The sequence below is a fragment of the Lichenostomus cassidix genome, chromosome 10 (assembly GCF_008360975.1).
Source record: "Lichenostomus cassidix isolate B80296 chromosome 10, HeHo_3.0, whole genome shotgun sequence".
Lineage (NCBI taxonomy): Eukaryota > Metazoa > Chordata > Aves > Passeriformes > Meliphagidae > Lichenostomus > Lichenostomus cassidix.
Genome location: NC_139491.1, coordinates 18,927,955 through 18,952,768, shown reverse-complemented (window position 1 = coordinate 18,952,768; position 24,814 = coordinate 18,927,955). Strand labels below are relative to the sequence as shown.

The following is a 24,814-nucleotide window of genomic DNA, read 5'->3' as shown; positions in this document are numbered from 1 at the left end:
TTTCTTTTGCTCCCTCCCAGGCATCTGGCCTTGGCTGCTGAGTGGCACATCCACCCTTGGTGTGTGGATGTCCCTGGATGTGTCCTGCTGCTGAGGAGCCTCTGGGGCTGAGGGCATGGCAGGCACTCACACACCTGCAGCAGTGCTCCGTGGCACCATGGCTGAGCAGGGCTGGCAGGAGGGACATCATTTCATTGTTTCCACTGGGTTTGTGCAGAAGGGATTGAAGGGAGTGTGGGGTGATGGTCCAACCTTGCCAGAGGTTTCCTGCCGACATGCTGTTGGTGTCTGAACAGGGCTGCAACTGCTAAGGCAAATCAAGAGCCCTGAAAGAAAAGTCTTACTCGTGTGCAGGGTGCTCCAAGAACTCACTGTGTGTTTGTGCACCTGGAGAACTTCCCAGGCAATTCCATTTGTGGCTCCATGTCTGTGAGCTCTGCTTTCCTGCAGTGCCAATCCCTGTGCCAGGCTGGAGCTGCCAGCTCTGCATGGGAGCCTTGCTGGAGACGAGGCTGCTGCACACTGCGAGCTTCTGTGTTCAGGGATCATTTGATTTTACTGCAGCTTGTGCTGGGAAGGGAAACCCATTTCCATCCCAATGTGCAAGAGTGAGCAGTTAATTGTTTGGAGTATTATCCTAGGGCAGGGCAGGGATGGAGAAGTTAGTCCATGTGTAGGAGATCTTCCTGCACAGGAGTGATACATAAATATAGATATAGATATGGATATATTTATACACACACACACTGCTTTCCTTTCTGCAGCACTGAACATTTCTCTGTTAAGCTGCTATTTGAGGTGTCCAGTTTCATGACTGCATAATCCTGCCTTTGCTCAAACAACCCATTCCAGCACTTCCATTTTTCTTTTGGAGTCAATTTTCTGAGTCACTGATCATTTTCATTGCTTTCTTGTAAATCAGAGTTCCTGTTTTCCTTGAAATGTGGGGCTCCAATATCACAGTTGGGCGAGGCAAGGAGGGGGAGCTGCTGTCAGACTCCAGTATGGGCAGTTTTTCCATCCCAGTATGACACTGGGACTCATCTCCAGTTCATGATAAAATCCTTGTTTCTCAGGCCTTTCTCTGCAGCCTTTAGTGCTATTACCTCATATTCCATAAATCTACAATTAATTATTTCTCCCTGAAAAAACCCCACATATATTGAATTTCAGCATGAGTTTTTTGCACTAATTGATCAATATAATTTTACTTTATTTTTGTTCTGTACTACTCATCTGGTTTCTTGATCGTTCTTCCAACATTGAATATTGGGTTTTTTAGTTTCTGCCTCTGCGATGTTTATTTAGGGGCAGGTCTCTGAATGAAGCATGGATCATATTTAGCAATTTATGAATGAAAGCTTTTCACTGTAGATGTAAAATAGTTGTTTTAATTCAGGCCTGCCCTTCTGCCACCACTCCATGGTGGAACCAGCTCTCCATGGATCTGGGGTTTGGCACTTGCCAAGGAAATTGTAAAGGACCGAACTGTCCCGAGGAGCAAAACATGGGACATCAGATGCTGCTTTGGGGCCATTCCAGCTGCTGAGCAGAGGTTAACGAGGTCATTAGAGAAGGCAGACCAGGCCCTCTCTCTCTGCTCGGGCTATTAAACAAGTGGGGAAGATTCCCACCACTCAGGATGCCACAGGCACTGCTTCTCTATAGGCTTTGATTCTCTAAAATAGATACAAAAAATAACCATTTACTGAATTAGAGAATGTCACTGCCACCAGAACTGTTCATAAACTGCAATTCTGGTTTTGGTGCAGTAAAAATCGCTGTAGTAGTTTACATTTTTATAACCTTTTTGTGTATTGGTATGCTGATTTTGGTACATTAATTGACACTTTCTTGTATTTCTCTAGAAGAACCCTTTTTGTCAGCTTGTGTTTGCTTTGCAGATTTTGTAGCTGCATATTAAGTATGTTTTAAGGACATCATATCCCTGCTCAGAGGTTGGGAAGAACTTGTCTTGCCTACAACATAGTTTTGGGGTTTAAATCTCTTTTTTTCCTATTATCCATATACTTCTACTCATTTTTAAGGAAGAGAATTGTGACTCCCCATTCCCATTTCAAGTGTAAATTCCTTTTTTTCAGGATACCCTTGAAGAAAACCAACTAATTTGTACACCTAACTTACGGAATTAAAAGATAAAAATCAAAAGTTCTGCTCTCAAACATCAATCCATGCATTTTATCTGTGTGTTGGGGGAATGGCAGGAGGGGATGCATTAACAGGGTGATGGTCATGTTGCAGTTGGGTCCTTTCTAGAAAAAAAATTGCAGTTGTGAAAATTGCATTTACCTTTATAATGATTCTAATAGGATTTGGAGCATATCCTAATGGAATAGGTTGTTATCCCTGGAGGAGGAAATAAAATCCCTGTGGATTTACCATTTTAGGCTGGTATGAAATGGGTTTTGTGGTAAAATGTCAATTTTAAATACTGCTGGTAATCCAGATTTGTAAGTGAAATACAAGCTAGGGATTGTGCCCTCAGCATCCCTCAGGAATGGGTTATAAATGGAACCTACTGGGAATGCTGGAGTCAGGATTATTTGAGAGACACTGAAAATGTGGCCACTCTGCTTAGTTTGTGTTTGTGCTCTTTGGGCTGTGGGGAAACTTCTAGAATGAGTAAATGCTTTGGTAAGGGATGGTGGAGATCCACTGGTCATGGACAAAATGTGGGAGGAGGGGGATGAGGAGGAGTGGCAGGAACTGGGATTTCACTGGTGACTCTGAAAAACACACTCCTGACTTTCAGGGATTGAGGGCACTTGGAGGTGGCTGAGGAGGCAGAAATGGTATTTCTGTGCTGTCCTGAATGTTTCCAATTTGTAAATTCATCCCTTTGGTGGCTGAGGCTGTTACAGAAGCTCTGAGGCTGCTTCAGGAATAGTGCTGGAAGTGTTCCTGTCCCTGGAAGTGTGCAAGGCCAGGCTGGATGGGGCTTGGGGCAGCCTGGGACAGTGGAAGGTGTCCCTGCCATGGCACTGGATGGGCTTTGAGGTCCCTTCCCACCCAAACCACTCTGGGATTCTGTGACTTGAGAGTGTTGGGAGCCACTGTTTGGTCGTGTTTATTTGGGATTTGTTGGATGCTGTGCTTGGACCAGCAGATGATTTATTAATGCTTTTTTAAGAGAGAATGAGTCTTTTTAAAATTATCTTTGCAGCCTGTGTGTCCAAAGTAGACCATTGCTGTGCTCTTCCTGCACAACAGAGCTACACACCTCTGGAATTCATTTCCGTTTCCTTCTGATCACCTGTACATGTGGAATGGGATGCATCTCCAGCATCCATTCCCATTTCCACGTCACCTTGGGTGCAATTCCTGCTTCATGTGTGTAGTTCCTCAGCTCTGCCCATCATTTTAGAGCAGCTGGCTTAAAAAAGCATTTTATTTTTCAAATATTTCACCTTTATTGGGATGTAGCTTAGAAGTTTGAACCAATTGCTGATGTAGGTGGGGGGGGTTCATCTTTTGATCACTGTTGTGATCAAAATATTTTCTTCCATCTCCAAAAGGGTGGCAGATCTTCCTGGGTAGGGCTCCCTGGGGGGTGTGAAATTCTGTTCAAGCATTTTGCCTTTTCAGGAGTTGTTCTGTGCTGACACGAAGAGGGGGCTGAGCTGCCAAGTCTTCAAGGCTTTGAAGTTTAATTGTGTGTTTGGGAACAGAGCACACGATCCTCCCTTACAAATCTGGTTTTCTGGGGTAATTGGCTCGTTTGCTCGCTGGTTATCAATTGAACTTCTCTACCACAAACATCTGTACTTGCATTGTGTTAATGCTAAACATTGATATAGTGAAACCAGAAGAGTGTGTTTGAAAAGCATTTATTAATTCATTAACTGGGAAGTAATTGATAAAATGAGTGCTCCTCATATTATTATCCCTTTGTGAGCAGCTTGCATTTGCTCTGTGAGCCACAGAAGCAAAGTCACTTTGAAAAAATAATGTGTTTAAAATTCTTAATCTCCTAAATCAAAAATAATTGAGAGCAGGAGAATATCTAGTTCAACTTCCATTTTTTCTGTCAAAAATCCTGACTCTTACGATTCAAAATTAATACCTCTTTCTGGATGATGTCCCAAATTGGAGCAATATCAGTTGCCAAAGATATTTGAGTTCTTTCCAAATGTCTTCATTACACGTTAAACATTAGTGGAGAATAAGAACTTTCTTGTGGTTCAGTCTGGGGATTCAGATCTTCCCCGTGAGGGTGGAGAGGCCCTGGCACAGGGTGCCCAGAGAAGCTGTGGCTGCCCCTGGATCCCTGGAAGTGCCCAAGGCCAGGCTGGATGGGGCTTGGAGCAGCCTGGGATAGTGGAAGGTGTCCCTGCCCATGGCAGGGTGGAATGAAATGATCTTTAAGGAACTGTCCAGCCCAAACCATTCTGGGATTCCATGATGAGTTTTTCACACAAGTTTTTGTGCTTTTGACAGTGAATGTTACGGGCTGGTGTCCCTTTGGGTTCCTTTGACAAGATTAATACGTGGCTAAGGAATTAAGGCTCACCTGTAATGAATATTTGGGAAATGGAGGCATTGCACTTTCATGGAAAAACAACTTTTCCAATTCTTGTATTCCCTTTTTTCAACTGTGCAAGCACCGCGGGAATCGATCCGTGCGTGTGAATACAGCCGGAGACAGAGATGGAAGGGAAATGAGAACATAAACTATTGATCAGGCAGGCTGAACAAAATGAGTCATTAGTTAAAAAGGGCTAACGATGAGCGGGCAATGATGTGTCCCAGGCTGGCAGGGATGATGCATGTGGGAAGGGCAGAGGCACAGGGATGCTCTGGTGAGGGATTTGCTGCAGTGCTAACACCGTATTTATGCCATTTTTCAAGGCACTGCTGAGACACAGCTGAAATTGCATGTAAATGATTGAAACTCCACGGGCTCCGAGATGGATTCAGGCTGGAGCACATCCAGGGGGATGTGAGGAATTGTCACAGCACAGCAAAGCAAACACGACTCGTCGAGCCACCCAAAATAAGGCTGGGGTATGGGAAGGGAGGGAGGAGGAGCACAGCAATAAATAACAGTGCCCAGGATAAATACCAGGGAGGAATAAAAATCATTTTGATAGAGAATAAATTACAGCAATTTGGTGGCAAATAAATTCAGGAGAGAGTTTTGAAATGTCAGAGTTGTGTACGGTGGTAGCAGCCATCAGACAGTACACACAGAAATATCTGAGCCTTTTTAAGGTGGAATTTGTGGGGTGTTTGGTAGATTTTGGGGAAGTTAATATGAAAGGGATGTTTGAATTCACAGGCAGCTGGGCTTGACCCCATCCAGGTTTTTGCTCCTGTGTGAGAGTTTGAGCAGTCAATGTGCATCTTCGTGTAGGTTTACACCCTTACCTGAGAGTTAAACCACCTTCTTCCTGTAAAGTATTTCCATATATTAATGTTCTCTTAATTCATTTATAATCTAAAACCTGAGGTGGGTTGGGGGGCTGCTCACCTCCAGCTGTTTTTAGAAGTATTAAATCCACCTACAAACTTTAGGGATCTTTTCACAGGAAGGAGTAAACCTGACCTAGGATTCCTTATCCTCAGCACCAAATAAACCCTGTTGAGAGGCCAAGTGTGTAAATTGTTTGTCTAAGCCCTGTGGCCCTGCCATATTGACTTTCCATGCTAAATATTAAAGGGCAAAAGGCTGCCTTGGGCCTTCCTGGAACTCCAACAATCCGAGCTGCCAGCACAAGTAATGGAATTGCCCTGTGTCTGGGAGTGTAGTAAACACAAATAAACAGGTGGGTGTTCTTTACAAAGAGAATACCCATGGAGTAAGTGCCTGCAGGGCTTGGTGCTGCTGAGCCAGATGAGAGCAGAGGCCCTGGGTGCAGCCAGAGGCTTGGTGGAGGAAGATGGGAAAAACTGTGACGCTGCCACACATTGGGACTGGTGTTACCAAAACATCTGTATCTCCAAGTTGGTATGGTTTTAAATATATTTGATGGAATTAATCTGACTCTGAGGACTTAAGGACATTTCAAAGGCAGGCAAGTCCCAGAGTAACACCTTTGGTGTGTGCTGTAAGTGAAGAACTTCAGTTCTTTGTAGAATTTACGTTCAGAACTTGTGCTGTGTTAGAAATATGCAGCTTCCCTCCTGTATATTTGTGGTGTGTTATCACTGTGGTACAAAGGCACAGGGCTGCTCCTGTCTGTCCTCTTTCCTTGGCTTCTACAGGCCAGAGGAAGAACCCCTGGGATCAGAGCAGCACTGTCTGATAACCTCAGCTGCTTCACAGGAGCATGAAGCTGTGGTGCCCTGGGAAAGTTTCATCTCAATTTTGTGTCCATTCATTTTTAAAAGTACTTTTTGATATAATTGTAGCTTTTGTTTTCCTATTGACTTGAACTACCTGAGGTTTCACCTCAGTTCCATTTCTTTCAGCCTCAACAGGTCATTCCCAATTGGCTGGATCCCAGGGTTGGAGGGAGGGGACCTTAGCGATCATCTCATTTCTACTGCTGCCATGGCCAGGGACACCTTCCACTGCTCCAAGCCCCATCCAACCTGGTCCAAATGTAATTCTGAAAGAACTCCAGGCTTTATCAGTGTCTGTCAGACCTGAGCTGCAGGTTCCTGTCAACTTTGCTGCGCCTGTGCTCAGTCCATCACTGTGTTGAGCTGACTCTGTTTGAGGCTGTAAGCTCTGTAAGCTCTGTAAGCTCTGTTTCTTCAGGTCTAATATCATCTTTTTGTCTTTCTTCCCTTCTCCCTGCAGTTCCCCCCATGTTCCTGAAGCGCCCTGCAAACATCTATGCCCACGAGTCCATGGACATCGTGTTTGAGTGCGAGGTGACTGGGAAACCCATGCCCACTGTGAAGTGGGTCAAGAATGGGGACATGGTCATCCCAAGTGACTACTTCAAAATCGTGGTGAGTGCGTTGGCCATCCTGCAGGTTTGTAGGCAGTTGGCCTGTCAGTTCTACACAGAGTCATGGGAATCAGGTTCTTTTATGGGACCTGCTTCCTGGTTTTGTCCTATTGATGTTCGGAGCCTGGAAGAGGAATGACTTCTTGAATCCTTTAGTGCACGTTGCTTATGTTTTAAGAGTTGATGTCTTTATAGCTTGAGTTTTCCAGCCACGTGGAGTGACTAAATGCACTGTCAGAGTATGAGTTCAACATGACCACTGGCTGTGTGCGCTGCACTCTGTGCTCCATAAAAATTACAATTTCAAGCAGGAGCTCAAATGTAAATGTAACTGAGGTGTGGATGGTGAGTTTGGCACATGGGTGCTTCTACAGGGAGATTTTAGATGCAGTGAAAGGCATTATTGAGACATAGCTGAGAACTTAAAGGCTGTGTAATTTTAATGTTTGTAGAATTGGGAGTGCCAGAGTTGTGGTGCTGTGAGGTTCAGTCAGTGCCCAAAATACCACCAGAATGGCTGGGGAGATGTTAGCATTTGCCAGTGCTGTGTGATGCTAGGCAATGACAGACATTAGTTAGAGCTTCTGCTGCTTTTTGATCCCCTAGAAGGTGAGGATTCAGTGCAAGGGAGGTGAAATCTGGGAACTCCAAACAGACTTTTCCCAGTTGCTGTCAGAAGTTTCTCCTGCCACTCTCCTGTCAGAACATGCCGTGCTGACACTGTTGTTTTGGCAATTGCAGCCCATTTCTAAGCGTTGTTTTCTCCCTTTGCTCCTCAGAAAGAACATAACCTGCAAGTTTTGGGGCTGGTGAAGTCTGATGAAGGATTCTATCAGTGCATTGCAGAAAATGATGTTGGAAATGCACAGGCTGGAGCCCAGCTGATCATACTTGACCTTGGTAAGATAAACTGTGACAGCAGAGAGGCAGAAGTGGGAGGGACCATTCCAAGGGACCTTTCCCACTTGATGGGATTTGTCAATAACTCAGCTAGAGCAGGGTGATTTTTTTTTAATTATGTGAATGATCCAGTGTTGTTTTCTGAACACTAAGTTACTGAGGAGAATTTAAGGAATTCTACAGGATTCACCCTTTGTTTCGGGAAATATTTGGTGCAATAATAAACCATGCCCAGAAATGATCCGTGCTGAGGTTTACAAGCAATAGCACAATAGCCAAAATCAAAATAGTCACTAAAAGCACAAACCTGAAAAAGAAGCACTCATGGAGCACACCCCAAATCACGTATTTTATATCAAAGTCATTCCAGTGTCAGAAGCCTTTTTTCTGCTGTTAGTGTAAAAAATAGTGAACTTTGTCATTCCTGCAACTGCAGCTGCACATCTGGTGGGTTACAGCTGCAGCTTAAGGTACATATTTGTCCCTGTGGTCCAGTCAGTGGAACTGCTGCCGGTGCTCCCCTTGCAGTGTCCTGCATTGCATGGCTGGGATGGCAAAGCAGAACAATTGGTGTTGAGATTAAAGACCCAAAAGAAGAGATGCTAAAAATATTATCACCAAGATAGCACCTTGTTTTGCTCTTTCAGGTCACACAGTTCTTAGAAATAATTTTTAAGAGCCCAAGGAAGAAAACCAATAATGCAGAGGATGAGGGGAGAGCAGTCAGACAAGAAAATACTAAAACCATGCTGGAGGGCAGGGGGAGCTTTTGCATTTGGCATTTTGGGAGAGGATTGTTTTAAATTCTAATTTCTTTCTTATTTGGATGAAGAGGATTTAGGGGAAACACTCTTCCCTGTGGTTGAAGGTTTGATGGAACTTCACACCTGCAATTTAAGAGGTGTGGATCTGCTGTCCCTGGGTTCGGTGTCCAGTGTGCAGAGAGTAAACTTAGGGGCGAGCTATAAAGAGAGATTTCCTGTTTAATTTCCAGTTGTTTTGTTGAGTAGCTGTGTACTTACAACTTCCTCTGAAATCCTGTGTGGATCTGGGTGTGTGGCACTGCTGGCTGAAGAGCCACAGGCAACCCCCCACAATTATTTGGGGAATGCAGTGTGCCCTCTCCTGGGTTCAGGAGCTGTAATGCCACAGAGCCGTGGGATTCCAGCCTCGGAGCAGTGTCAGGAGTCTGCATCCAGCACTGCCCTGCTGTCATCAGCTTGCCAGAAAAATTATTGAAAGTAATTTAATTTCTGCTCCGTGCATTAATCACCTGAGTGGTTTCCAGCCCTTTCCAGCAGAAGCATTATTCCATATTCTGCACGTCTGAAAACACTGAATAATGAATGGCCTTGGCTTTGGGCCCTGCCCAAGCCTGTGCTTGCACCCAGTTCCCAGCAGTGGTTTAGAAATGCCTCTCGCTGTTGTTGTTGTAGTTCCTGCGGTCTCACTCCTCTTCCTTTCCCTGCACTGCTGTTTGTGCTGTGGTTCCTCCTTCCTGCTCTGCTCCAGCCCCTCATCCTGAAGGACTTTGCCTCACGATGTCCTTTCTCTTTTGCACGCTGCCAAGGATTGGGGATGCAGTGCTGGAGTCTCACTGTGGGTGTAGAGACCACCCCGGAGCTCTGGGGTCGCTGAGGTGTTGTTCTCCAGCACTGGGACACCCATGGAACACCTCTGAGGGACAATGGGATTGTGCTGTGCAGTGGGGAATGACAAGGAGTGCCGTGGGGAATGAGTGTGCTGTGTCCTAGCTGTGAGATGTGAAAACTGGCAGTTCACAGGTGGAAATACTGATATTGTGGTTTAAAATATCTTCTCTCAATCCATGAGCAGTGGAGAAGGAAACTGTTGTGGGAAAGAGGGAGAAGGTATCACATGCTGTATTTTTTTTCTAATTTGAGCAAAAACTATTTTGGACATTTCAATCATTAATTCAGGAAGTTGGGGTTTTTTTTATTATTTTGTAGCTGCTGATGAGAAATTCTAACTTTGCCAATTTGAAAAGTAACTTCAGTGAGAAAAATGTTGATTAAGTGTTCATCAAAGTTCTTCCCAGTTAGCAGCGCTTCCCTTCCCGTGCTGCTGTTTTCTCCTTCCTGCTGGAATTGGCAAACATCTGGCTATTTACAAACCATTTCTCATTAGCCCTGTTGCTTATCAAATTGATCTTGAATGAATTGAATGCAAATGAGAAAGTGTAAGCCCTGGAGAGTTTCTCGGGGAGGCCACGTGAGTTCTCTCATCCAAATAAAATCACACATCTGTTTTTTGTGGTGATGGAAGGCTGTGTAAGTTTTAAATGCAGTGAGGGAAGTGCATTTATCTGCTACAACAGGAGGCTGTCTGTGTTTGGACAGATTTCTGACTTGGAGAGAGCAGGAATTTGGTGATTCACCTTCTGCACAGCGTGGGCACAGCCACACAGCAACCTACAGAAAGTCTATATGTGACTCTCATCTTCTACAATGAGCTCAATATAATCATGGATCAGACGTAACCTTCTAGGTTGGGCTTTTTTGTGTTTGGGGTGAGTTCTGGGTAGCTTTTAGTACACAAGAAAGTTCCTTGTGGAAAATGTTAAAACAGGGAATTGAATGGCTGAATTGAAAGTCTTCTTGAGTGGTTTTTCTTCCCAACTTTTGAAATTCTGTTAATAAATATAGAAAAGACTACGCCTGGAAAGGGACTGCCCATACAGAGTCCACAACTCTCACTGTTCCAGGGTTATATGAAAGAATTGTGGCAATGAGAGGAGAGAGTTTTAGGACAAATCTTTGTAATTGAGAAGGTTGGAAGGATCGAAGTGGGAGGAGGATTTGGGTCAGTGGTCTGAGTTAAATCCTCTTTATCCCCTGTACTGAACACCAGGTGTAGGATTCTGCAAGGGACTTGAAAAGCCTCTCATGTGCTTCCCAACCACTTTGGGATTTGAAGCTATGTCCCTGTTTCTCAGATCCTGGCCCTGGACACTCTGTGCCTTTGGGAATTTCCCTGGAACTGCTGCCTGCTCTGCCTTTCAGGGAGACTATGGGAGCTCCCTAAAGGAGGGGAAATTCCTTAATGACCTCACTGCCCTGCACTTGTATATCTCAGTCTCAGTGCTCCTCTCTTTGCCTCCTTGCTGAGGAGATGAGTGGTTTGATGTCCTGCAGGTGCCCCTAAGGAGGACGCCTGTGTATCCCAGAGCCTCCATCATGCCTTGGGAATGACTCTCTCAGCAACCTCAAATCTCTCCTCCCTGTGTTTTACACAAAACCAACTTGCTTTACTTCCAATGCTCATTGCTCAGGCCCTGAATGTCCCAATTATGGAGCAGATACTCTTAATTACACAAAGCCATTCCTTGTCATCACTTCTGCAGCATTTTTGTGTGTGGTGAGTGAGACCCTCGGGGTAGCAGAGGCTTTTGGGGTTTCTTGGTCCTGTAACCCAGCCTTGTCCAGGGAATCTGGCCCTGCTCACGCTGCCATGTGGAGACTGGGAAAAGAACAGGTGGCAACAAGTAGGAGGAGGGAGGCAGATGGTTCCCTGTCACCCTGTGTGAAAGGCATTGATGAGTACTCAGGCACCAGGAAAAACCAGGAGCGATGCCTGAACACTGTGGGAAGCACAGCCTGGACTGGAAACAAATATGCCACACATTGGGAGAGCAATTTCAAACGATCCTTTGAGATGCACTGTGTCACCTTCAGAACTGAAGGCAGGTGCACTGCGGGACCTTTGTACTTTTATACCACAAAATTGGGGTTTATTCAGTTTAGTGGGAGTAGTAGAGGAGTGAGATCTGGGAGAGCATGCATTGGATATGGTGCTGCAGGAACCATGTCAGGATTGTTTGTAGTGGAACGATCCATTTCTTTAAACTCAGCTTTTTCATGAAGAAAGGTCTCTGTCCAAGCAAGGATGTTCTGCATGTGATTTAATATTCCCAGCATGGGAAGCAATGAGGAGGAGGAATTAGAAATCTGGGTGTAGTTGTAGAGCTGTGAGGCCTTTGGGATCACAGAGATGTCTGAGGATGGCTCCAAGGGATTGGGTGCAGGTTCTTTAGGAAGGAGGGGGCAGGGAAGCAGGGAACTGGGTCACACTGGAGGGCTCACTCCAATGGTCCATCACCTTGGAGACAGTGATGAGCCAGCTGGGAGCTTTAGCACAGGGATCAGTGACTGGAAGGACAGCAGGGTCCTGTGTGTGGCTGCTTCAGCCCAAGTCCTGTGCAGCAGGGAGGAGATGGGCCTTTTTACAGTCCTGATACTTGTGTGGGGTTGGAGCGATCTGGGTCTGCTGGGGTGGCAGTTCCCTGTGGGACAGGCAGGACAGGGAGTTTCCACAGCAGGCTGGAATGGAACCAGTCTGTGTCTGGCTGGTGAGTGGAGCTGAGAATTCCAGCCTTGAGCTTCCAGACGAGAGGTTTCAGCTTGTTTGGGATATTATTGGTAGGTTCCCATTGGAGACTGTGTTAATGGACAAGAGGCAAACCATTTGATCCCAAAGGACCAAAGCACAGGAAGGTCTGCTCCAAGGGGCAGGAGTTGAGCATGTGTGTCCAGGAGACAGACGAGGGGGGAGAAAGAAGGAGCTGCCAGCTGGGTTCCAACACAGGGTGAAAGCACAGAGAATCTGGAATCAAAGGCAGAAAATTGCCTGGATGTGGAGGGATGTAGGAAAGACAAAGCTCATCTGGAGCTGGAACATTTTCAAGAAAGGTTATGGAAAGTTTCCTGAAGGTCATGCTTTGGGTACATGAAAGGGATGATGATTGGGAAAATCCAGTGTGGATTTGCCAAGGACAAACTCTGCCCAACTGTTCCTGTGGCCTTCTGAGATGAAATGGTTGGGCCTGTGGCTCAGAGGAGAGAAGTGGAATTTGTTTGCTTTGCCTTTAGCCAGGCCTTTGGTGCTGTCTCCAGGGGTATCCCTGAAGATAAAGTGGGCAAATCCAGACTGGACTGGACTGGGGGGATGTGTGGGATGTCACAAAAACTGGGGAGATGTGATGCACTGGATGTGCTGGTTTTGATTCAGCCTGAAAACATGTTGCTGCTCAGGCAGGCAGGGGGACACAGAGCAGGTGGGGGTGACAAGGGAAAACTGAAAAACATGGGATTTCTGATCAGAGAAAGTGGTTTCACAGGGAGGGGAGCTGGAGTCCAACAGGCTGCCCAGGGAAGTTTGGAAGTTTCTGCTCTTAGACATACTGAAGACACACCTGGACAGGGCCCTGAGCAGCCTGGTCAAAGGTGGCTCTGCCCAAGGGGTTTCAGGTGAGCTCCCAGACCTGTTCTGTGGGGCAGGGGTGGGGATGGACCCTCTTGGTGTCTGTGCTCTGCACGTGATACCAAATAGGACAATTCTGTGGGATGTGTTTCCTGCTGATCTCCTTGGGAGAAACAACTGCCTGGTGCTGTTGTGGTGGCAGCACAAACCCTGTTTGGTTCAAGTCTGATACCACTGAATGATATCAATTCTTCTGCTGAGTCACATTCCAGGGATCATAATTTGGAGGGAGTTTTAAAGACCTCATTTATTTGCCTGAAACTGGGGCTCTCTTAAGCAATTGAATTCTGTCCAGGCCTGTTGCTGCAGGAACAATTCCATTTTATGTTAGTATCTCTCTACCAAGGTTTGGCCATGAGCTGTGTCCAGTTTGGGAGCACTGAAAGGAGCTGGGTGGGCTGGGGGCTTCTCTGACCCCCAGCAGGGTGGAGAACATCAGGATTCTAATCCAAGTTTCCACAGCGAGCTCATTTCAGTTGAGATTGTGCTGGAAATCTATCATTCCTGCACTGCAAGTGGTGCTGTGCTGTTTGAGGTCACTTCAGGCTGACCTGGAGATTTCCATTCCTCACAAGTGACCATTTCAGCTCCCCTGAAGTGACTGAAAAGATTCTCAGCTAGAGCTGGATGTCAAAGGCAATGTCAAAAACTTCATTTCAGTCAGGACATATGAAGTATTCTGTATTTTCCATAACTGTAAGTTTCATGATGCTGTTTGTAGGAGGCAAATAGAAGTTCTTGTTGACGAGTTTTGGCTCCTACTAAAAGAAATGCAAAAGTTGGCACTACCAGGCCTGTGCTGTGCTTTGAAAAACTCAGTTATATGTTTGGGTATTTGCCATGTGTAAAAAATCACATCAATAGAGCCTTGCCTGGTTCAAGCCCTGAGGCAAACACCTCTCATGTCACCTCAGGACCTATTTTGAATGATTTCACAGATATCAAATGCCACTTCCTGGATTCTCTCACTCATGAAGGTGATGCTTTAGAGTATTTTTTAGTCACATATTGTGAATGAAAGCATTTAGTGTTGTTGTCAAGGTAATAAAGTAGAAACTTTTACAGTCCATGCAATTCTCTGGAGTTCTTGGAGACTGCAGAAGTACTTGAAAAATCTGCAGGGTGTTGTGAGTGAAATGCCAGAGCAAGATAAAAAGGGTTCTTTGAAGAATAGAGAAGGACTCTGGGTGTTCCTTTGCAGAGTCTTGTGTTTCTTCTCTCAGACAGAAATGTTCTAATGTTCTTTCTGCCTTGTCCAATTTTGCATGTCTTAATGAAGGAAAATGGGAAGAGGTCCCTGTGGTTTCCAGGAGTGGCTTTCAGGAATCTGTGTCCACTAGGGAGGAAATGATTCGTGGATGAAAACTGAGCAGGGAGGCTGCAAAGCCTTGCAGACAAAAATTCCCATTTTCTGTCAAGAGGAAAAAGTATTTGAAGGAAAGAACTGTGAATTTCAGGGGAGTGGGAGATAGTGACAGACCTGGAGTGGAACTGTGGGTGTTCAAGGTCCCTTCCAGCCTAATCCCATTGTTCTGGGAGAGCAGGTCTGTGCTGAGGGCACCTGGCTCTGCTGGGCTGGAGACCTAGGGACATGAGGGAGAACCTCTGGTCTGGTGGGGGAAAGATCCAAAAGTAGGAGAATGGCAAATCCACTGGGATGAGCGTCATCAGAGCCAGGTGTAGCAGGGGAGCTCCCTCCCTGTAACATCTATTTTATATCCACATATCCACATGGGTTTCCACTCACCAGGATTAAGGTTTGTCCCCAAAAAGCTTTAAAAGCAGCAAATGTCAAATTCCACCTCCACAGGACGCCCCAGTGAACATTTAGGAACTCGTGGCAGTGCCGGGGCTCCCCGGAGCCGAGAGCATTGCCAGAGTCTCTGCCTCCATCCCGGCCCTCCGGCATCCACCCGGCGTCAGATGGATGGAGCAGGAACAGCTTGGAAGCCTCATTTGGAGAGTTGTGCTTCAGGAACATAAACAGCATCTGAAATCACAAACTGACTTCAAACAGTCACAGCCAAAGCCAAACTCGAGGAATGTTTGGTACTGGTTGTGTACACTCCAGTGCTAATTTTCTGTAAACACAGCAGTGTGTGCTCCTCTTTAGTGCTGAAAGAGTGGGGTTTTTGGGTTTAATTTTGATTTTAATTTACATGACTTAGCTATTATTCCTCAGGGAAAGGCAGCATTTGTGTTTCTCATGGCTGCATGTCTGTTCAAAATGGCCTGGGAGCTGTTTGAATTCAGTTGGTTCCATTTCTTGACTCAATTCCTGTTTAATAAATGATCTTTATTTATTCCCTCTTTATGGGCCCTGCTTATATACAGTCTTATTGAGAAGCAGAACTGATTAAACCACCCTAGATCCCAAACTTCTTGAACGTTTAGCTTGATGAAACGGGAGCTAAGCAGTTCTCAGTAGCCTATTCATGTTTAAAGCTGGCACGGGCTTTGAATGAATTGCTCTAATTTAGATTAAATTAGGAACAGATTAATGTTTGCCAGCGCGCCGTGAATCGCAGGGAGGCAGAACAGCATTTATATTGTGCTTATTAGTTCTCATTTCTTGTTTTATGACTGTATTTACAGTTGGCTTGGCAAAGAAATGGGAACCTCCTGATGGAATTCGTACAGGATCAGGCACTGTGGCTCCAGTTTGCCCCACAAATGTGGGGATGTGGGGATGCTGCTTGTGCAACTGTGCTTGGAAACACGGGGACTGGCACCTTGAATTTTGGTTTTCAGGAGGGGAGTTAATGGCTAAAAGGTACTTAAAGAAATTCCATGCCACGTTGGGAAAGGAATGATACGTGAGGAATGTCCAGTGGAGGCAGAGTAGGGGCAAAAAGCTTCGGTATGTTCTGAGACACACAGCACACATTAATACATGTTTGCTGTCCTGCACCTGGCTTATTCCATATTTATTGTACCCCTGCATAAGTGGACTGAGGTAGGATGAGTGTGGAAGGCTCTGAGTCCATTTTGTCTCATCTCTTACGGCTAATCTGGAATTCCCAAGAGAGGTTCTCAGTCCCTTAAAGGCTCTTGGCCAGCGGAAGGGCTGATTAATAACAGCACATACACCTCCCTCAATAGCCCTGAAATCCACCCATTCCAGTCATGTTTATGCTCATATTTTATATATTCCTGGCAGCTTGGCTGGGTGATGTCATGGCAGGAGTGCTTTCTCCTGGGAACAAAGCGGTGCCGCTCCGGACACAAGCCCAGCTCTGGCTGGGCAGTGATGGCTCAGGGCTCCTGTGCCTGGGTCTGGCTCCTGCTTAGAGAGGAAAATACAAATCATCAGGGCAAGAGCAGCCACTGCAGAGGGTCACGAGGGCTGTTGTTTTTAGTGGCTGTGCTTTTTCCATCCCTGGCTGAGTGCAAGGGCAGGATTAGCTGTAGCTTGATATCCGTCACCATTACCCACGGCATTTCCTCTGCCTTTATTCCTCATGGCCAGGGCTGGGAAGATTGACAGAAACACCCTTAATTTGTAATTGAACCCAGGCTCAGGTTGGAAAGGGAAAGATCAGATTTTGTCAGTCTCGCACCAGTGGGGAGAGCAAATGGGTGGGGTTGGTCTTAATTGGTTGCTTATATTTCAGAGTTGCTAAATTACCCATGAATAGCAGAGACAGCTGAATGCGTTTGGAGAGGAGGGAGAGGATTGGTTTTCACTTGGGCTGAGGGGTAACAGGGCTCCTGCAGATGATGATCAGGAGGTGGGAGAAGCCCCTGCTACTTACTGACAGGATAACCTGGATGGGCTCAAGGGGTTTATGCCCTAAGGAAATGGAATAAATCTAACAAAGAAATGCAGTTTTTGATAACGTGGGCTCAGTATTGAAACCAGCTGTAAATGTCACTGTTCTCACCAGGACAGAATAGCCTGGAGTGGGGATTTCTTGTTCTCCTGCTTGTTTCCCCTCTCCTATCATCTCTCTTCTCCCCATAAAGAAGCTCATAATTGTGGATCCAGAGTCTTTAAAGGACAAATGGATTCTGTGTGGTTTTCCTGGTGGCACATCAGCACTGAAGGTACTAAAGGAAAAGAAAGGAGGGGGAGGAAACTCATGCCTGGATCCAGGTCAGAGCTGATTGGGGATGGACAGTCCACCTTGACCGCTCCTCAGCACCAATTTACATTTGTAAACTGCTTTAAAAACGTGGGGTTTAGGCATTTTTAACAGTGGACAGTGACCAGAGTAAGTCCACATTTAAACATTGCATCTCTTGCTATAAACCCCATCACATATATACTTCTGGGGAATAACCTGCAATTCTTGTTTGCTGGGAAGTGCACACCAAATTCCCAAGCCTCTGGGCTGGGAAATGCAGTTGTTCTTTAAAAACACTCATGGGGTTCACTCTTTCTGTTAAAATTATAAACATGAGGAAGTGAGGGAATATTACAGCTTTAAAAATAGAAAGGGAAAAAGTCTTAATTAAGAGTTTGTAAGATTCCCAAACATCCTGAAACTCCTCCAGTTCCTATAAAAATGGGTGGGTCTGAGGTGAGCAGCAAGGAGCAGGTACAAGTGGCCTTTAGCAGAGAAATCCAGTGAAAATTAATACAAAATCCAGTACCACATCTAATAGAGCTGCTCTGTAGGTGGTTATGGACTGAAAGAGGAAATGGGGGTTTCAAGGGGTACCTTCTCTCCCTTAAAGAATAATAATTGTGGGTATATAAACCTGAAGGTAGGAAAATAGAGTGAGGTAGATGTGTGTAAGAAACAAGTAGATAAATAAGTAGTTCATAAGTAGTTGAAATAAGTTTGATGAAGAGCTTGGAGAAATAAGGACAATTTTGCCTACAAACGGCTTGTTCAGCCTCATCTGCTGCAGCTCTGGTTTGGCAGAGTTGGTGCTGCCAAGTTTTTCCAAGCATCAACAGCTCCCAAACAGAGGGAAAAGATCTCCCACTTCCAACGTATTTCATGGAGAAAAGCAGCCATGTAGGGTGACACTGAACTGCACCCTGTGTCCCCCTGCAGGTGGCCCAGATGGGGACAGGATGTCTTACCCAGAGGCACTTTGGGGAGCATGGCAGTCACTTAGAGAAGATACTGCAGATGAAAGTCAGGGGTTCTTAGGGATCTCTGAGCAGCAGCCTGGAACAGCAGCAGGATTTGCTTTTTATGGGCTCATTTATTTCAGTTTAGGCTGTTCCTGTGGTGTTCCTTTGAAAATACATCCTGAAATAGTCGAGGTATGGTCATGGAATCCCAGGGTGGGTTGGGCTGGAAGGACTTTAAAGCCGATCCTGTCCACCTCTGCCATGGGCAGGGACACTTTCCACTGTCCCAGGGTGCCCCAAACCCCATCCAGCCTGGCCTTGGACACTCCAGGGATGGTTGGTCGTGCTCTCCCAGCCCAGCAGTGATTCCTGCCCTGCCTGGCTGGAGGATTCTTGGGGATGATTGCAGCATTCCCAGAGCTCCCAGCACCTCTCACCCTCAGGAGCGCCAGCTGAGCATCCCTGTGGATACCACGGAGGGAGAGGTGGGAAGGGAAGGGAGCTGCTCACGGGGCAAAATGGGTTCTTGGCAGGGCCCAGGGGAACTTGAGAAGAGTGATCCTGAGCTCCTCAGCTGTGCAGTGGCTGGAGCAGAGCTGAGCCCTTTGCACAGCACACAGGGCTTTGTTCATCCCTGCCCCTCCGAGGGCTGTGCTTGAACAAATCACAGCTACTTGGGAATAAAATCACTGCTCTCCTGCTGTTATTAAAGTCACATTGCAGAACGCTGGTGCAGGCTCTGCTGCTCTCAGGAGATTTTTTAATTCTTCAGAGGAGTTCAGCTGATGAATATTTACAGTAAGAGGAGACCCTGGCCTGGGTTCTTTGGCGGCACTTCCAGGCAGTTTTCCTGGCTCAGATTCTATCTCTGGGTTTTGTTTTGGGTTTGGGTTTTTCATTCTTTACTCAAGTAGTGGTTGTTAAAAAAAAAAAAAAAATTGGATATTCACCACTGATTTTGAAGGTCATTTTGAAATATGTGTTATGGTTTGAATTTCTTTCCACTAGCAAAATGCATTTCAAAGCAGTTTTAAACTCCCTGGGGACAGGTGAGGTGTGTTTGGCTTACTTCCATTTTTTTAATAACCTGAGTCTCGTGACTGAAATCCCTGCAGGGCTTTTTCCCTTTGCCTCCTCCCCTGGAGCCCTGGGATGTGGTTGGAACCGAGGGGTTCCTGCTCGGTTTCCCTGGAATGCGTCAGCAGGGCCGTCACGCCTTTTTGAGGGTTGTTTTATGAGACAGGAAAAAATCAAATTGTTTCCTCTCCACCAAAGCATTTCATGGTGAAATGGGAATGGGAGGAGGGCTCGTTATCAGGAGGGGGTTTATGACTTCCTTTAAAGCACAGGCTCCCAGTCAGAATGTGTTTATCACTATATTTATATATCCCAATTTATTGAGCACCCAGCAGTGGCCATTCACAATGCAAAACAGAACCAAGTAAATGCCTAAAAATCAGAATCACTGATGTCAGTTAAACATTTGCTTGGTCTGGAGTTTTGGGGAGTTTTTTGCGATGCTGTGCATTGAGTGAAGAGTAAATAACAGTTCTCGCTCCCAGTGGTGATGTAAATTAATCTAAGGCAATTAAAAATTAAAAATAAGGCATTTTGCCTGCTCTGGGCTAAACGTGTCAGCACAGAGGAATAAATAAGGAAGCATCTTTATTTAATTTCTGAGGAAAATGAAGGATATTTTTGGAGAAGGGTCTGTTCCTCAGGGTGGGGGGTTGAATTTGGCTTTTTAAGTTTGTGAGGGATGAAATTGATTCCAAGTATTGAGCTGGGTTCTTGTCCTCAAACCTCTCCCTTGAGTGAGATGATCCAGGGAAATCCCACATTCTTTGTGTTTCCCATGGATCCTGCAGGTGTAATTCCCAAAGGGATGCCCAGGTCAGCAGCTCCATGTCCAGCTGTGATTCCCTGGAGCTGTTGGTCCCAGCACTGTCTTGTTTCTGACACATTTCCAAGTGCCACACAAAGTTCTGCAGTTTAAATCAGCTCATAAAGAGTAAATATGTCTACAAAATCCTAAATCTGAGGGGGTTTTATGTCAAGCAGATGTGGATCTGTGTCTTACACCAGGGGATTGGGGGTGATGGTGGCTGTCGCTGGAAATCCAGGAGATTCGGGACATTCAGGATTCACATTCCAGGACATTTGTGTTCATTCTGTAATGCAGAAATTATTTTATACCCTCTTCTTTCCACGTCTGTTCAGTCTCTGTTCCAGCTTTGCACAAAATCAGTGGAGGAACAGGAATCCCACAGACTTCCTTAATGGGCTTTTCCCAGGGAAGGAGTTAATTCCATTATTACAACTGATCTGGTGAGACTGACTGGGGCCATTTGTCCTGAGAGGAATTATTAGGGCCAGGTAACGTGGCTTTCGTGGAGTGTGGTGTCATTCAGCGAATAACAAGATGATGGTGTTCTATTGGAAATTTATGTATTGAGCATTTCAACAAGGACAACAATTAGATACAATTTAGAACACGGGGTAAAAATAGGAGAGAACACAAAATTTTGAAGGGTGATGTGTAGTGGGAACTTCCTAATTTTGCCATTTCATTTTTCTTATTGTGTTCCAGTCAAATGCTTTTATTTTCAAATAGTATGAGCTTAATGAAATCAGTGGGATTTGACTCTGAAGCATCCCAGCTCCTTAATCCTGATCCAAGTTGAATCCTTCCATTGGGACACCATGATCTAAAGTTCAAATTTAGGAGAAGAGTGCATTAGGTAAAAGAAAAAGTTTGAAAGTCGTTATTACCTTTCTGGAATCAGTTAAATGGATTTATGGGAAAACTAATACTGAATACACAGTTTTATATGAATAGCCCAAGTCAAAAACATTTTGGTGCCTCTGAGATATTGTTTTCTGAGGCAGTACAGTTAAAATCTTAGAGCTGTTGAGATCTGAATGTCCTTAGGTCATGTTTTTCCAACAGGTTTGTAGACAAAATAGTTACTTGCTGTTTTGAGTTGTAGTAGATCTTTGTTGTTGAAATCAAAGATATATTCATGTTTCAAATCTATTTCAAATCTCTAAAATCCACCCTGAAGTCCTTCCAAGGAGTTCTGTCTCTTCTCCTGTAGGTATGAAGTGGTGCCCCTATTTGTCGTTGTCCCTGTAAATGATTCCCATTGGGAAGATCCTTCTCATTCTCCACGTGTGGAATCCACTCCACCCTGGGAGGGTTCATGGACACAGTTGGCATTCCCAGCCCATTCGTGCTCCTCACCCTCTGACTGCAGCTCAGGGAGTCTTGGATCTCGGTGGCTCTGGGCTGGGAGATGCCCTGGGGTTCCTGCTGGGTGTTTGGGGTGAGCCGCTCCAAAGCTCCATTGGATGCAGGCCCTGGGCTCCAGGAACACCTGGATCTACTGCTTCCAAAATCCCCAGCTCTGTACCTGGGCAGGTGCTGGAACCAGGACTTTGCAAACACCTGGATATGGCCAAAATAGCCTAAATATGGCCATTAACCATTTCCTCGAGTGTTTATAGGTCTGGATCCCTGCATTTCCACACCCCGTCACAAGGCAGGTGGTGGCAGTGCCAGGGGATTGGAGTGTCCCGGTCGTTCAGATAAGGCTAGAGCAGATAACGTTCCTGTTCCCTTCCCCTTTGTCTGTGGAGCCAATGGTGTTGGAATGTTGTTCCAAACAGGAGGAAGCCAACCACCAGAGGGGGGAAGGCAGGAAAAGGGAAATCTGAACCGGAGGGGCTGGACAGCATGGAAAGTATTTCCAGTGATTTCATAACAACCAGAGTGTTTCAATGAGTGGTTTTCAGGTGTGGCAGAGTTGTTTGGAAAAGCTCTCCTGGGCCCCCTGGGTGGTGGCCATGGAGCAGCTCCCCAGGCACAGTCCAGCTCTTTGTTATCCTGCAGTTTTCCTGCAAGATGAAAAGCTGGGACCACACCAGAGCACCCACCCCATGGGCATCTTAACCTCTTGGGTGTCACCAGCCCAGTGTTGGGGCAATTAAAACCTCAGTATTGATTGATTTGAGTCCAAATTCTTGGGAGTGTTTGCACGCCCCGCAGAGTATTTTGATAAAATAGTTGCACTATTTGATGTCTGCTCCGAAAGAGCTCTGGAATGGGCAGCTTGATAGAAGGGGCTTGAGGATTAGCAGTTGGAATGTCCTCTCACCCTGGATCCGTGGGATTCCTGTGGGGCTGCCTTGGCTGGCAGTGTTGGTGTCACACCCAGGCAGTGCAAACATAGATTCTTGCTTCTTGGAGTCCTGGAATCCTCTGGGAAGTGGGGAAAATTATTTCCATGGGGAAGATAATTTCTAGGGCAAGGTTAAGAAGTTCTGCTTCCCATGTTCCTGGGAATTCCTGCCTGCCCTGCAGGGGCTGTGATGCAGGAGTGGAACTCTGCTACCTGGAGTTGTTCAGGAGTTCCAGCATCCTTGTGGTCCCAGTTAATCCACAGCAGGAGATAAATTATCCTGCAAAGCACAAGTCACTTGCAGAATGTGCTTTTTAAAAATGAGATTCATGTGAAGCTGTGCAGGAATAGCTTCAAAGAACAGTCCAGAGTTGGAGTTACTGTTGAGGAAGTGATGAAGGAGATGTGAGAATGGAGACTTGAGCTGCTTCTTCCACAGTGCTGAAGGCTGGAAGTGACAAAGCACCTCCCTGTTTGACGTTAGAGTTAATTTGGGCGTAATTGCTCATTAACAGAGCTCTGACTGCTGAGCTCTGCTCTCCTGGCTGGGGATGAAGCCTCTGTAACATCACTTGAGGACTTGGAGCAAAAATAGGGGGAAAAGGAAGGAAATCCCTTAATCTTCAGAGTATAATCCCCAGCTTGGGCAGTCCCAAAAGCGTTGAAGTGCAGTGTGGGGGGAGTTCTGGGGTCTGGCCCTGCTCACCTCACCTGGAGGGTTTCAGGTCCTGGGTGCTCTCTCTGGGTCACAGCTGATTTTTCAGGCACCATTAGGAGTTTGTTGTCTGTGCCCATTCTCCTGCAGTGCTGTGGGAAGGAACATTCCAGGCTTGAGCCTTGCACGAGGGTAGAACTGGGTGTCTGTTCTCTGGGAAATCCTGGCAGCTCTCCCAGACTCATCAGCTCTGTGTGCACGTCACTTCAGGAGAGATGCATCCATTTCAGGATCTGGGAAGAAAAACACACGAGTGTGTGGGGATGGGGTTTAGACTAAGCAGATGAATTTAAAAAATATTCCATTTTAATGGAATGAATTTTAAAGCTTGGTGTGGGGTGGATTTCACATCAAAACCATGTAATGTGGAGATCACATGACAGTATTGCCAAGAGAGGTGAGAGAAACCCAAGCATAAGCGTTTGAGATTTGAAGTGAACTGCAAGCCAAGCAGGACAGTGGGGAAGGTGCTGAAAAGAGAGTTCTGCAGTTTTTATCCCTTGTTCCTCAGTGGGAACAGAGAAGGATTTGTCAGGTGCAGTGCAAAGGTCTCCAGTCCAAGGGAGCTGTTACAAGGGTTGAGATTTAAACACAGGAAAAGTCTGGTGTGGTACTGGATCAGCACTGGAATTGTTCAGGAGCAGGGAGATGGTTTGGGAAGATCCCCTGGCCCCAGTCAGGGTTCTCCCGAGTGATCTGCAACAGCAGGGGAGGATCCCTGAGGGAATGGGGTCCTGTCTGGGACCAGAAGAGCTAAACATGGTTCATTCCTACAAGAAATCCAATTATGGGACGTAAAAATAGGGGCTTTAGATAAAAATAGATTTTACAATGAATGTGAAATTAATGGTGTCGGGTATTGATCAGGAGGGGCTGCTGGAGAGCACTTAATTGGGATCTTTAGCTATTAGAGTGTGGAAGGATAATTAAGGAGATACCCTGGAGTATGTGTCTCTCTGTGATCCATATTTGGAATACCAAAATGGTGCTGGCTCTGGAAATCTGTGTCCCAGTTCTGCCCACGGACTGACTGGTGTTACAAATTACAAACTGGGCAAATCAAATTAAAACCCGTGGCTGGTTCTTACGTCTCTGTCAGGAGTTCCCTAAGAAACAGAACAGGAAAAATGAGAGTTCTGCCAATTGAGGACCTCCCAAACTGATGCTTGGGATGTCAAGGGGCTCTGTCAGTTTAAAATCAGGTTGTTGCTGATGGAAGACGCCTCAGTGTTTTTCCCTGAAGGTTTGGTCATTCACACAACATTTTCTCCTTGAGTCAGGTTTTTTGGGAGGTTTTCTTCTTGATACCAAGACACAAGTCCACGTGTTCCGGTGGGGATGCTGCAGCTCAGCAACTGGTCTTCAAGTCCTGAACTTCTTTCTGGGGAAAATCACAGCTATTTGAGTTAGTTTCCATAATTAATAAAGGAATAAGTGTATTTGGCAGTGTGGATTCCCATGTGGAAAATGTCATCAGGTGGCTTAAGCCTGGTAAATAGTTAAAAATCCAGAAAAATTCTGGGTATCCTGAGCTTTGGGGGTTTGTTATTAATTGATCTGCTAGGAACACTCAGTGGTAATTGGGGTCCAGCTGCTGGAATCTCACTGTTACATTTACTGGCTGGATTGCTTTAATAGGATTTGGAGAGTGGCTCTTCCTATGGTACAGCTTGTGCTGTTAAATCACCAACCTTTTAATGCAATAATCCCTGGATTTATCCTGGCTTGGAGTAGCAACATAGGAAGACAACATGACTGAGGCTAAAAATTTGGAGAGTGTGGGTATCAT

The 24,814-nt window shown here is 45.8% G+C and overlaps 1 protein-coding gene across 6 annotated transcripts in view; it reads left to right on the top strand.

The window, feature by feature from the left end:
* Positions 1 to 24,814, top strand: part of NEO1 (neogenin 1) — a 161,041-nt gene that overhangs the window by 96,785 nt on the left and 39,442 nt on the right. For all 6 annotated transcript variants that reach the window (XM_085071067.1, XM_085071066.1, XM_085071061.1 and 3 more), the window contains exons 6-7: positions 6,767 to 6,921; positions 7,700 to 7,820. In XM_085071067.1, coding sequence (XP_084927193.1) covers positions 6,767 to 6,921; positions 7,700 to 7,820 — 276 coding nt within the window. The remainder of the gene's footprint in view (positions 1 to 6,766; positions 6,922 to 7,699; positions 7,821 to 24,814) is intronic.